At 36.8% G+C, this 14,374-nt stretch overlaps 1 protein-coding gene across 3 annotated transcripts in view; it reads right to left on the reverse strand.

The window, feature by feature from the left end:
• LOC105995856 (lymphocyte antigen 75) overlaps positions 1-14,374 on the reverse strand; it is a 114,870-nt gene that overhangs the window by 76,611 nt on the left and 23,885 nt on the right. For all 3 annotated transcript variants that reach the window (XM_013029755.1, XM_013029746.1, XM_013029737.1), the window contains exons 8-13: positions 14,160-14,317; positions 12,139-12,249; positions 11,286-11,374; positions 10,983-11,152; positions 8,376-8,575; positions 6,616-6,758 (exon numbers count right to left, since the gene is read on the reverse strand). In XM_013029755.1, coding sequence (XP_012885209.1) covers positions 6,616-6,758; positions 8,376-8,575; positions 10,983-11,152; positions 11,286-11,374; positions 12,139-12,249; positions 14,160-14,317 — 871 coding nt within the window. The remainder of the gene's footprint in view (positions 1-6,615; positions 6,759-8,375; positions 8,576-10,982; positions 11,153-11,285; positions 11,375-12,138; positions 12,250-14,159; positions 14,318-14,374) is intronic.

Here is a 14,374-nt window from a genome sequence, read left to right on the forward strand (position 1 = left end):
TATTGCCATTTTCACGATGTTAATCTTTCCAGGAGCATGGGAGGTTTTGCCATTTTCTAAGTTCTGTTTTAATTTCCTTTTCCAAGATTTTAAAGTTTTCATCATAGAGGTCCTTCACTTCTTTAGTTAAGTTAATTCCTAGGTATTTTATTTTTTGTGGGGCTATTACATATGGAGTTGCTTTCCTAATTTCTGCCACACTTTTCTCATTGTTGGCATACAGAAAAGCCGTTGATTTTTGGGGGTTAATTTTATACCCTGCTACTTTGCCAAAGTTTTGAATCAGGTTGAGTAATTTGGCTACCACATGACTTGTATAAAGTTCATGGACTATGAAAGTTCAGAGAATGTGGCTTAGTGATAAAGTGCTTGCTTAGCATGTATGAAGTCCTAGGTTTGATTCCTTAGTACTACATAAACAAAAAATAAATAAAAGAAATTCTATTAAAAGATGAAAAATTAAAAAGAAAGTTCAGAGAAAGAGGACTACAAGAAATGTGGGAATGAATATTCATGAGGCTAGGAGACAAATGACAGTCTTCAAAGGATGGTTAGTAAATTTTTCTAGCCCAAATCTGAGTACTTCCCATGGCCTGCACTTGGATTGGCCTTGAAAAAACCTTGTAGGCATCCCAAGGAAGAATATATCCACAACATGGAGGAGGGAACATACACTTAGGTGGTCCTTTCCTCACAAATAAACAGGTGCACTTGCCAAGGAGATACCTACAACATATGAAGTGATCATAGAAACCCAACATTTTCTTGGCCTCCAGTTTCACTTGAAAATGTACCTGCAAATTTGTTTTTAGGCATCTTCAATAGAGATGCCTAAATAGAGATCAATTATCTTTTTATGATTTAATCTTTTTGGCACATGGTTACCTTTGTCATGTATAACGTAAATATATGGAATGCACAGCTACAAGTCCGCAGGAAAACACATTAAGCTTAAATTTTTACAAGATTTTCTAGTGAATTAAAAGCTACAACAAAGTCAGTTTTAAATTACATTCTCACCTTTTAAATTAAAAACTGCTTTCCTTTATCAATTTCCTTTGTTTAATGTTCTCTAATGGTTTAATATCCATCAGTATTTTCATTTTTTCTATTTTTTTTCCAATGGAGTATTGGGGATATGGTTTAAGTGGCGACATGCCTACCTAGCAAGCACAAGGCCTACAGTTCAAATCCCAATACTACACACACACACAGAGTATTATTGCAATGAAACATAAGGACGGTCTCCTTTTGATTTTCATTATTACAGTGTGGGTTCCAAATTGCGAATGTTTGATAAATCCAGTCGAGACACTTACGTCCACTTTAAATTTAGTCACTATAAGATGAATTTGCAGTTTGCTGTTTCACATAATCCATATTCTCTTACTTGGCTTTCTAAACCACAGGGTCTAGATAATTGCCAAACAGCATAATTAAAGCCAGATGGCTAAAATATATAGGAGATTATACTTCTTCCTTATACTTTCTTGGCAATACAACTTCATGTCTCCCAAATCCCTTTGCATATTTTATTTGGGATTGGGGAATTTGTGTGAAATTTTGTTTTACCCTAAAGGCATCATTAAATATTTTACCTTCTTACCTAATCTTTCTACACTCCTGGGTTCTCAGCCAGGTTTCCTGCCAGTCAGTGCCCTCCTCTCCACACCCCCACTCCACACACACACACACACACACACACACACACACACACCGTCCTACTGACAAATTTCTCTGCCTTCAAGCTGATTTGTGGCTTCTTTGCTGAGTCTCAGAGAACAGTTTCCTAGAAATAACGTTGCTCATTTGCTCAAAACCCCTATAATCTCTACTATTTAGATCAAAGTTAATTTCAACCTCGGGCTTTAGTTTTCAACTTCATTTTGAGGAATCACTCTTATAGAAAATACAGAAAAGGATAGCTACATATATGTGTATGTGTACATGGGTGTGTGCATGCATGTGTGTGTTTCAGAGGTGGAAGATAGTCCTGAATTATAACTTGTTCCAAGTCTGCTCTGCTTTGGAAATGACATGATTTATTAACTTCTAGTGTAGATAGATCTTAGAAAACTGGAGGATAAAGGTATACATTTGATCCTACCTGGGGAATCAAGACAAATTTCTCTTTCTAAATTTCTCCTACTTCAAGCATGATGTATATCGTTTTAGGCTATTAGGCTGAAGAGACATTGCATAAAAGGTTAATGTGTGTAAATAAGTTAAAATTCCTATTCTCAATCCAATTTCCTGCTGAATCTGGTTGCTAAGGAAAACAGTATCTCAGCCATAGCCCCCAATAAATTCTATTTGAGGATAGCTCTTGAGCCTGTAAAGCCTAGATTTCAATCTAAATCCATTCATGCCTCTTCCCAGGAGGTAGAGCACACAGGCTAAATCAGTGCAAACAAGGCTTTCTTCTCTAAATCCCACCACTATTCTTGGTCTACAATGACTTTCCCTGTTGGGCTGCCATTAAGAGTTGCAAAGATCTTAGAGTCTTAATTACTTGGTGCACCATGAATCCTTTTCATTCAAATACAAATAGAGACGTTGAACATAAATTGTGAGAAGTACACCAGTAATCTGATTTAAGTCCTTGGCATACAATACAGAATTTGGGTGGGCAGTGGACATCTTGCTGAGAAAGGTCAGTTTCTGCAGTAAAGGCTAAAGCAACACAAGGAGTAAAGTTTATAATCCTTTTCCAATGTAAAAGGGTCTGCATCCTTCCTTGCCTTAAAACCCTGGTTAAAATTTTGTTTTAGAATATGTTCTCTTCCTAGGTATAGCACAACAACATAGTCTCTAACAAATCATTATGCTGTCTGCTGCGATGAGAGTAGTACTTATAAAATAGGGTTCTTGTGGCCATAGGAATTATAGAGCTTTCCCCTTGTGCTTTTCTGTTTTTCAAATTCAATACATAATGATTAGAAAAAAAATTAAGCCCAGGATCTATGTATAGAAATGGATGAAAATATACTGTTAACTGTAATTCGGCTTTGATGTGATTTAATTTTCATTATTACTTTTTTATATTTCCCAAATGTCACACATGAAATTGTATCACTTTTTAAATGAAAGTTACTCTACAAGTGTAATTAAAAATAAACAAGTCATGCCTGTAAATTCTTAGCTACTCATGAGGCTGAGAACTGGAGGATTACAGTTCAAAGTGATCATGAAAGTTTATAAATTATAGTCACTAAATATTAAGTATATGATTTACTTATATATTAAGTTAAAAGCAAATAAATTTTGGCAGATGAGTTTTCAGTGCTTATTAACGTGATCAAATAATATCTGGAATTTTAATTTATTATTATTTTTATTATACAGAAAGGTTAACCAATTTGTATAAGTCAGGTAATGAGTACAGTTCTTTTTAGACAATGTTACCCCTTCCTTCACTATTCCTCAGCTTCCCCCTCCCCTCCCTGCCCACAGTTCCATAGTTTTCCACATAGTATACACTGAATACCATGATTGCATTTGTTTACCCTTTGTCCCTCTACTTGACACAAGAAAAGCCCCAAACCAAAAACAAAAACCATCACCAACAACAGAAAATGCCCCATGTTTCCATTTTCTGGAGTTTGTTTAAATAAATAGTACTATAAATGTTCAGAGGAGTTATGCTTTTGGATTCCTCTCTTAAAAGTATACTCCTTTAGTATGATACTGTAGCAGTTTTAATTTTTAAAGAGATAGTTTTTTTGTTGGAATGACTGAAGTTTTTTTTTTTTTAAACATGTTATGTCTTCTTCCATCCAGGAAAAGAACATCACACTCTCTGGACTGAATAGGTATTAATTACAAGGTCAGTTTTAAGTCTTGTTCAGCAACGTAATAGTTAGATAACTCAGACTTAGTCAAAACTGATGATACACTGATTCTTTCCCCCCTTGATTTATGTTGAATTTTATCCTTTGCTAAATTATTTTATTATGATTATCTATATGAGCCCTCCTCCCATTCCTCTATTACACATTCATCATCATAAAATTTGAAAATTTATACAAGCTGTATGAAAATGTAACAACAAATCTCTGTTCCTATAATAAATGTATGCTAACCAAATACATAAATTTATATAATCTGTGTTTCTAAAATATGATTTCTATGTAAAATAGTAATTTATTATACTCATTTTTCTCACAACTGCTTTATCTTTCTACATTATAGTTTTAGTTACAAATGAAACTAAAATATGGTTTCATTAAAAGATGTTTCTCTTTCAAGATTAGGATACTTTGGTTTTACTTCCCCCACCTATTTTTTGTTGAAAAGGTGATGAGCTGGTTACATGGTTTTACTTTTTATAATTAGAATTCTAATTAGTTAAACCTGGTGCTATATTCTTATGTTCTGTGTTTGAACTCAGAGCCTTTGGTTAACCAGACAGTTGCTCTACCACTTGAGTTCTACTTCCAATCCTTCTTTGCTTTAGGTTATTTCCTTATGTGTTTGCCTATTGCCAGTCTTGAAATTCAACCCTAATTTTGCCTCTCTCATAGCTGGGATTACATTACAGGCATGAACTACCATGCCCGGGTGTTTGCAGATAGTATCTCACTAATGTTTTTGTCTGGGCTACTCTCAAACCACAATCCTTGTGATCTCTGCCTCTTTAGTAGCTGGAATTACAGGCATAAGCAACTACACCCACTGAGCTTTAAATTCTTTTATAATAAACTACCTATTCATGTATCCTTCATTTTTTAATTCATCTTTTGGCTGAAATGTCTTTGAAATTTTTTTCCAATAAAGGAAAGTGGATGGTTTATTAATTATTAATCTCTTCACCAATGAATTGTGTACCAAAACAAAATAATACCTGCTAAACATTTTCCACTTCAAAACTCTGAATTATTTAGCCTTTTTTTTTTTTTTTAACTCTGGGCCTAGGCACTGTCCCTCAGCTCTTCAGCTCAAGGCTAGTGCTCTATCACTTGAGCCACAGCACCACTTCCAGTTATCTGGTGGTTTATTGGAGATAAAGAGTCTCACGGACTTTCCAGCCTGGGCTGGCTCTGACCTGTGATCCTCAGATCTCAGCCTCTTAGTAGCTAGGATTACAGGTGTGAACCACCAGCACCCAGCAAAGATACAATTATTTAAACATCTTTTCCATTTAATGTTTCAAAAAAGCAAGCTTGTCATATTTTGTGTGTGTGTGTGTGTGTGTGTGTGTGTGTGTGTGTGCGCTCGCGCATGTTGGTAAACTCATAATTTTTGCTATTTTCTTTGAGGCCTTTGTTAGATTTTAAATGATTGGGAAAATATTCATTATGTTCAGATAGATGTTTCTAGGAATTTATTCTGATATACCCTGAATCCTTTTTGTCTTGTTTTAATACAATTTTGGGTCTTCTTTTCAGTTCAGAGAAGTGAGAGAAAGCAACTCTTCTCCCCTGATAGCATTACCTGACTAAGGGTTTCTATATTGTCTTTAAGGACATCAAGAAATTGACTAGGATACTGTGTTCCACCTAACACTAAAACCACAATGGCTGTATCATCATTGATTGCTATTCTTACTGCCATTTCTCTGAGTAGGTGTCCACAAGTGGCTGTTGTGGCAACTTTCTAATAGTGCCCTGACTCTACATACAGACCCATTACCTACCTTTCTGTGCTTATATGTGAGTGTATGTGAATGTGTGTGTGTGTGTATTCTGTACATGTTGCTTTGTCATGCTGTACATGTTGTTTTGAAATGCTTGGGGCCTAACAAATGATAGGGAAACACTCAATTACTAAGCTATACCATTTGTGTGTGTGTGTGTGTGTGTGTGTGTGTATGTGTGTGTGTATTTTGTACATATTGTCTTGTTGTGCTGTAGAACAAGGGGCTTCACAAATGGTAGGCAAGCACTCAACCATTAAGCTATACCCCCTGCTCTCAGTGTATGTGTGTGTATGCATGTGCATGTATGTGTGCACACTCAGGAATATAGATGGTTTAGATCAATTCATCTCTTCACAAATGAAGTTAGTTGGGGCTAATTAAATTGCTTAATTGTTTGTTGTTTATTGTCTTAAGATCAAACTTTTTCCCTGACAAGCAAAGACATTCCAATTTCATAACCAAATCCCATTTTCTAGGACTGGGAGTATCAAGTAGAGAGCACCTGTATAGCACTCATAAGGGCTTCAGTCCAATACTGAACAGGACAAAAATCCAAAACCACAAAACTAAAACCAAAACAAACATCTTCCATCTTCTAGCAGAGCTGAATAATTTATTTCTCCTCGAGCTTATCTGCATATTCTGTTCTCATACCTTTGCTTCAACTGTCTTATCCTTCAAAGAAACTACCTACCATCTAAGAGTCAGTCTTCTTGACATTTTGATACCAGTAACACTCCCTTCTGCTCATAGTTCCAGAACCTTCATTTATGTTCCAGGTGTTTTGCTATCCTGTTCCTTCTCCTGCTGTTGGACTTCACTACACAAAAGGGCAAGGACTGTCTTGCTTATCTTAAAATCTCTAATGGCATCTTGCACAGAAGAATGATTGGTGTTACATGACTGCTAAGCACTGAATGGCCTCTAGGTCATAAAACCTGTCGACATTTTAGAAGCTCTCATTCTAGAAGTATTACCTGAACTGTTCCCGTAGTAAGTGAAGAAATTCTTTTATTTCATTTGTATGACTGAAGCTTGGTAGGTGTGCTCCGAGCGCTTGGCAGAATCTTTCAGCCTCTTCCCAGCTCCTCTTTCTCACAATTCTTTCTACATGGAATACCTTAAAAATACAACATTAATTCTGCCAAAACCAGATTTTGAAGTCTGTGATAGTCAAATAAGTGGACCCTTAGATTCCCGAGGGAGTGATGAAGATCCAATTCTTGCTCAGAGTGTCAACTGAAAGCTTACAGAGGTGCTGCCCACCTGTTCAGTGGGATGGTCCCACTCAGCCAGGCTGGAGTACTGCTCCAACAAGACAGCATGATCTCTGCTTACCTAGGACTTTGAAAGACAAAATGAACCAGCAGCCAAAGCAATAAAAGGTACCTATGATGTTTTGGAAGTAGACTTTTATAAAGAAATGTACTAACAATGTAATTACATATGCAAGCACCATGCAAAAGAACAGGAAGATTTTCAGATGAAGACTCAAAGAGCCACCTGTGCAGCAGTATGAACACCGACAGAAGGTAGAAAAATCAAATCTTGCCATTTTAGACTATGTCTCTGGCTTGTGATGAAGAATTTTAAGCCAAAGGAAGCATAGTTATTTCAAGGAAGAAAGAAGGGGAAGACTAGAGGAAAACATGAAATCAGGCCAGGCGTTGGTAGCTCAGGCCTATAATCTGAGCTACTGAGGAGCTGATTTCTGAGATTGTGGTATGAAACCAGCCTAGGCAGCAATGTCTGTGAGACTTATTTCCAATTAACTACCAAAAAATCTAGAAGAGCTGTGGCTCAAGTGATAGAGCACTAGACGTAAGCAAAAGCAGCTCAGGACTGTGTGCATGCGTGCACACATACTCTCACAAAACCAAAATGGGCTGATTAATGGTCCTACTTCTTTAGCTCCCTTTCACATAATCATATACTCTTGCCATAGCCTCCTGGTGGCTGGAGTATGGAATGTACTTCTCTGTACCTCAGCAGAGAAGTATGCGGTGATTGTTGGGATATTAATGTAGGGAAAGTGAGCAGAGGTCTGAAAACTGCTTGTGTGGTTAGGCTTGCCTTCTCAAGATGCATGAGAAAATAAACTTCTGATAGATGCTAGCCCTTAGCCTGAGTTGTAGCATACAGGGTAACAGATCCCATGTCACAGCTGCAGACCAGTACAGCTGACCTTCAGGTGGAAGGCTGAGTCAACTAGTCACTCTACACCTTGCCCAACTGTAGCTGAACCAGAGATGGATGAGTGTGTGACTAAGTGTTGTCACTGCTCTGCTTGAGGTAGTATCTAATGGTTTATTTTGGGGGTAGTATCTAATGGTTTATTTTGGGGTAATATCTTGTGGTTTATTTTGGGGTAGCATCTAATGGTTTATTTTGAGGCTCGATGACTGAATCAGACCCACAATTAATTTTTTTAACGTAGAAGAAAGTGATAGAATAAGAATTAGTGGGCTGTAAAAATCCTAAGCATGATATCAGCATGTCATGTAGTGCATGCAACTTTCCAGAGGTAAAGAAGCATGAAAAAGAAGAGTCCAATCTGGCATGGGTCCTGCTGTTTAAGGTAATATGGTAGGTCCATGAAGCCTTGCCAAAAGCTCTGTCCTCCCAACAGGTCTGTTAGGTTGTATATATGCATGAGGAGGAGAATAACTTGTACAAGAAGTAAGATAGTAGAAAAATAGCTAACTCCGTTACGTATCTAATGAGAATGGTCCCTTACCTTGTAACAAGAAAGACTGGTGGGGAAACTCTGCCACCCTTCAGGACAGGGGTCATCAGGCTTGGGGGCTGGTTCCTCAGGCTCCAAGGGTGCACTTATTTTCTTGCAAATTGAGAGTGCTCTGAAGTTTCTGCAGTCCTTTACCTCCCACTTGCCTAGAGACTTTCCAGTAGACATAGCCACACACCCACCGGGAGATGCTGGGGTTAAATTGGAAAGTATAATTAAAAACTAAAACTTAAATTTCAAACATTTCCTAGTGTTTAAATAAATATAGTTGCCAAGAATAATAATGATGATAATGATGGGTGTTACTGAGAAATGTTTACTATCTGTCATATGCTATACTAAAGAGATGAGTTAATCCTTAGAGCAAATCCATAGGATAGATTTTGGTTGTCATCACTGAGGATACAGTTCAGACCAAGTGACTTGTAATGGTCATACTCATAAGTTGTTGATACTGGATTTGAACTCCGTCTGCTTCTAGAGCAGTATCCCAAACCACTATACTGCTCAAATAACAAATGTGAGCAGTTTTTAAGTAGTTTCGTTAACTTTGAAACAAAACCTTCCAAGACTCAGGCCCAAAGGAAGGCCTGGTAAAATGAAGGTAGAAAAAGATGCATGGAAACATGTAATTGTTTATCATTTTTCTTATGAAGGCTATGAATTTATTTGCTCATAACATTAAAGGATAGTTTGCATTATCAGATCCATTTGTCTAGCAAAGACTAACTGGATTTCCCATGCTCACAGGTAGTAATATGTGGAGCAGGGATTTCAACCCCATTTATCTGGCAAGAAGCCATGCTGTGTCCCTTTTCCAGTATATCACATTGTGTGAAGTTGGCAGAGTTCAAGAAGAATCACATACATTTAAAAGTAATGAGAACAACTATCTCACCAAAACAAGAAGCCATATAGTATCATATGAACAGCAAGAGGCACCAAAAACTACAAAAAATAGTACATGCCACCCTGCAGAGGTGTGCTATATTTGTTCTGATCATCCATCCATGGCTTGCTCATGATAGATCAAGCTAATTGGGAGTTGTAATGGCAAAGAGAACTTAACTGAAGGCTTTCTAACTCTAGAAACAATCTAGTTATTCCCTGTGAACTTCTCCATCCCCCGAGGCTTATTCACTAAGAATGGGACATTTATTCTACCATAGTTGAGTACATATGAATCTCCTCTTATTCTTCTTCCTCCTCCTCCTCTTTTTCTCTACTGTTTTTTTTCTTTTTAAGACAGTCTTGCTGTGTAATCAGTTTGACTATGACCTTAACCTCTGGAGTTCTGGAATTAGAGGTGTGTGTCAATACATCTGGCTTTACTAAATCTCTATTTTATCTATTAGAATATCTCTATTTTAAGTGGAATTTAACAAAGAATAACATCTACAACCTCTATCTTCTTCTATAAGAAAAAAGATAATTTTATCATTACTAATACCACTCATATGATGGTTATTACCATGCATATAAATTTTGTGGGCATTTTCTATTTCTAATATTGTGTTCAATGTTAAGTTCTTATGTTCCAGGTTCTATGCTATAAAAATGGCTTTGGAAGTTGATTATCATGGTTTCTTCCTTACTCCTATCTACTTGGGAGGTAGAGATCAGAAGTTAAGGTCTGAGGCCAACCCAGATGTGAGAATCCATCACACTTAATGGTTGGCATGGTGGAACATGTCTGTTAGCTATGGGGAAGCACAATGGCTGGGTGCAGTGGCATTTGCCTGTTTCCCCTAGTGACACAGGGAAGCACAAATAGAAGGAATATAGCCCAAGTAATCCTGGACATAAATCAGACTATACCTTGAAAATAACTAGGGCAAAAATAGACTAGAAGTGTGGCTCCAGTGATAAGAGTACTTGCCTTACATGAACAATACCACCAAAGAGGCTTTATGATCCTATTACTAACACATGAAAATATAATTATTTGGTGAGAGAAAAGGATACTTATAATTCCAATCTTATTCAAAGCCAAAATCCTCTAAAACACACTGACTTGAAAATAACCATATGCATTTTGCCAAGTAAATCACATTTCTAAGCCTCTGTTTTCTTAACTATAAAATCAGAAGGATTTCTAAGGCCCTTTCTGGTCAAATCTTCTGATTATATGACAGAATTGTGATCAGTACTCCATGTTGAAGAAAGATGAGCTGACTTTCAGAATGACTTACCTCACAAAATATTACCTTCATAATTCTGAGAATAACAGAAATAAAGATTCATTTGGAGAATGAAGTTAAGAAGCAAGAGAGACGAAAATGTAAAAGCGCTCCAAAATAAAACTACTAGATTCTATTTGGGACTTTCACAGAAAAGATGAAAAATTCATATAGGTGGTTCTAGCTCTGTACCACTGGAAGGTGATTTTGGAAAAGCAAGTTTTCTAACTTCTTTCATTGGCTTATTCTCAAGGATTTAGTGGTAAAGACAAAGCCATTATATCTTCTTAAGGTTTATAAACTTCAGTCCTAAAGATAATCAATCCCCAAACCTTTCAATAGCAGGTGAAGGATATATTTGGGGAGGATGCTGTGTTTCTTTGGTTACTGTTCACTACTATAAGATATAAACACTCACCTGGCTCAAGAAAATTCCAGTTGGAAAAGGTTATAGCCTGTTTTATTCCACCAACAGTTGCCCAACTATACTCTCCACGGGAATCTACATCTCTCAGGCCAGTCCAGAAATATTTACTAAGAGATTTAGCATACTTTTTCATCATATCATTCAGATATTCTTGCTCAAATCTACAAATAAAATCAAATAAATGTTTCACAATTACTTTAACTAATTTAAAGAGACTATTTTTTCTCCTTAGGGAGATCATTTAGCCATAGAACTCAGGAGTTAAAGGTAGCACATGTTTACTGATGATCACACCTGCTGGTGATAGTCAGATTGCAATTTGTTCCAAAAGGGACCTCATCCATGTATATCTTGTAACAGGATTCTCCATGTCTCTTCCAGCCCTACATCAGAATAGAAACATCAGTATATCATTCTCCAGACTTGAGGATGTCCCTGCCTGACAAAAAAAAAGTTTCCACTGCACTGACATTTTGATTAGTAGGAACTGAGGATGTGGCCAGTGAATTAATACACATGATAAGGGTAGGGTGCAATTTCATATAAGGCCTCTAGAAGATTTTGGACCTGGGTCAGTCAGAAGGTGTGGGAGCATTCTCTTTACCCATGGTCACTACAAGAGTATAATAGTGGTTGGTTGGTTAATTAGTAGACTGATTTGTTGATCTGATAAGTATTTGAACTCAGGGGTCTTGTGGCTTTTTTGCTTTCACCACTTGAACCATTTATTCCCCCAGTTCAGCTTTACCTGGTTAACTGGAGATAGAATCTCATAGAATTTTCTGCCCAGGTTAGTTTTGATTTAAGACCATCCAGTTCTCAGACTTCTGAGTAACTAGGATTAAAGGAATAAACCACTGGTGCTCAGCTGGCTGGCTTATTTTTGAACAGGAATGATATTAGTGGAGGAAGTAAAGATACCAGAATTGAAGACAGTATTTCTAACACACTTATGGAAATTCATGTATAGGTAAGTCTCTCCTGTAAGAACACCAATATGGCATTATTCCTTGCTTTTTGGCTTGCTCTAAGTGAACAGAAGCTCATAATTTTTTGTCCAAGTTGGAATTGTTCAAGTTTCAACTCCCATCTGTAGCCAAGAAGGTGCAATTGTACTTATGAAAATTCATAAGGGTATTTTACATACCTCACCTGCAGGACACATCTTGTCAGACCTGGTATCATTCATTTTTTCTCCTTTTTTTTTACAAACATATTTGAGTTTCTCTTCACATGACTGGACTTTCCACTGACCTAGCTTTTTAAAAAGAGAAAAAAACACTTGCTCACAAAGAAGTTATTTGCCTGATGCTCAATTGATTCCACAAAAATCATGAGTGTGGGGAGAAGTCTGTGGCTCCACAGCCCATTATCTCCTCACTGCCTCTAGGGTACAGGGTGGATAAATTTCCTATCTTGTAAGCATAGAATAAAACCAGCAAAGAACACTGAGAGGAGAAGCTGAAGAAAGAATCCAGCCCATAGGACTCTACTTTTCGTGAAGGCATGAACAAAACTTATGCAGGGGTTACAAACTGTGGGACATGTCGGCTAATCTCCCTGTCACTTTCCTCGTATGCATAAGGATGATGATGGCTACAAGAACTATTTTTGAAGAATTTACAGGATCAAAAGTTACTTTCAACTCTTCAGCCTAGATTTCAGAGTAATCTGATATGCTCTATAAAATAATTTTGATTAATTCATTTTGCTTTCTTGAACTGAATTTTAAGAAATCAATTGTGAGCAAGGTTAATTTTGAATGCTGGAATTCTAAGTATTCCTTCAGTTTACTTTTTAGCTTGGGACCTCATTTGTATGTAATTTTAAAAAAAAATTAGCAAGGATTTACTTTAGTATAACAGGACAAAGTAAGGCCAGAGACATTTCCTGCTCCTCAAGTAGGAAATGAAAGTAAAAGGTTTCTCACTTCTGTTTTGTTATGTTTTGTTTTGTTGGTTGGTACTGGAGTTTGAACTCAAGACTTCATGCTCACTCTGCTTGCAAAGCTAGCACTCTACCACTTGAGCTGTATCATCAGCTGGGCTGTTTTTCTGGTTATTTTGGAGATTGAATTTCATAGGCTTCCTGTCTGAACCTTTGAATCTCAATCCTCTGGATGTCAACTTCCTCAGTAGATAGGATTACAGGTGTAAGCCACCAGTGCTCAGCTCATTTCTGATACCTTCTAAATATATCTCAGCTATCCTTTTTGTTTTTGTTAGTAGCAGGGCTTGAACTTGGTGCCTGAGCGCTGTCCTGGGACTCTTTTTGCTCAAGGCCAGTGCTCTACCACTTTGAGCCATAGCTCCACTTCCAGTTTTCTGGTAGTTCATTGGAGAGGAGAGTCTCACAGACTTTGCTGCCTGGGCTGGCTTTGAACCGGGATCCTTAGATATTAGCCACCTGAGTAGCTAGGATTACAGGCACGAGCCACCAGCTTTTGGTTCAGCTATCCTTTTAATTAGAGCACCAGTGTGACACTTTTCTAAATGTATCTTTATTACTGAAACTTTTCTAAATATACCCACATATTACTTCTACTGAGGTCTCTCTAGATGATGAGGTAATAATCACACTCCTAATCATTTAGAGACTTTTACAGATCATTTTCCAGAAGAAAGTGATACAAAAATATAGAAGCCTATTTGAAGCTTTAACTTAAGGATGTTCAACAAACATTTAGACACTCTACAGAAATAATAATTTTCTTTGTGAATAAAGTACTTTTTTAAATAAAAAATATAAAAAAGTATTCTTAAATTTTTATTTAAAATTATAGCATTAGAAAAGCATTTTTCCCTTTATCCTCAAAGTAGGATTAGTTCAAAACTTAACCTGAGCATGAATAGCTACCTGTCAAATATTATACTAAATTCAGAGAGGCAGATAGAGATCAACCCCATCCTTAGAGAAAGGAGTCTATTAGAACAAGTTCAGCATAGAAACTAGAGTTCTAAAGAGATTCTCTAGATTTGTTTCAGATCAGAGCAGATGTTCTCATGGGAAGTGGATTGTTTATTTAGTAATTGCTTTCAATTACCTTTTCTTTTTGTCCGGTACCTATCAGATTCTAACCTTTTATTTTCTTTCACTGATTACACAGAAATTAACTTAACCAAAATAATTATAACTTTATTACTAGGTGTTAACAATCAGGTTTCCTACCTTTCCTAAATAGGAAACACAGTTGGGAGTCTTGTTGAAGGGAACCTGTGGCTCATTCTCATTCCAGTATGTCAGAGTAACTTCAGAATCATCTGACCACTGGAACAAAGTTGGCATATTTATGTTCTTAAGGCCTGTCCATATCTCTTCTTTGACATCTAAAAGAAAAATTATTTGTTTTATTTTAGTCAATTACATTCTTCAATATATACATT

Source organism: Dipodomys ordii, unplaced genomic scaffold (assembly GCF_000151885.1).
Source record: "Dipodomys ordii isolate 6190 unplaced genomic scaffold, Dord_2.0 Scaffold5, whole genome shotgun sequence".
NCBI lineage: Eukaryota > Metazoa > Chordata > Mammalia > Rodentia > Heteromyidae > Dipodomys > Dipodomys ordii.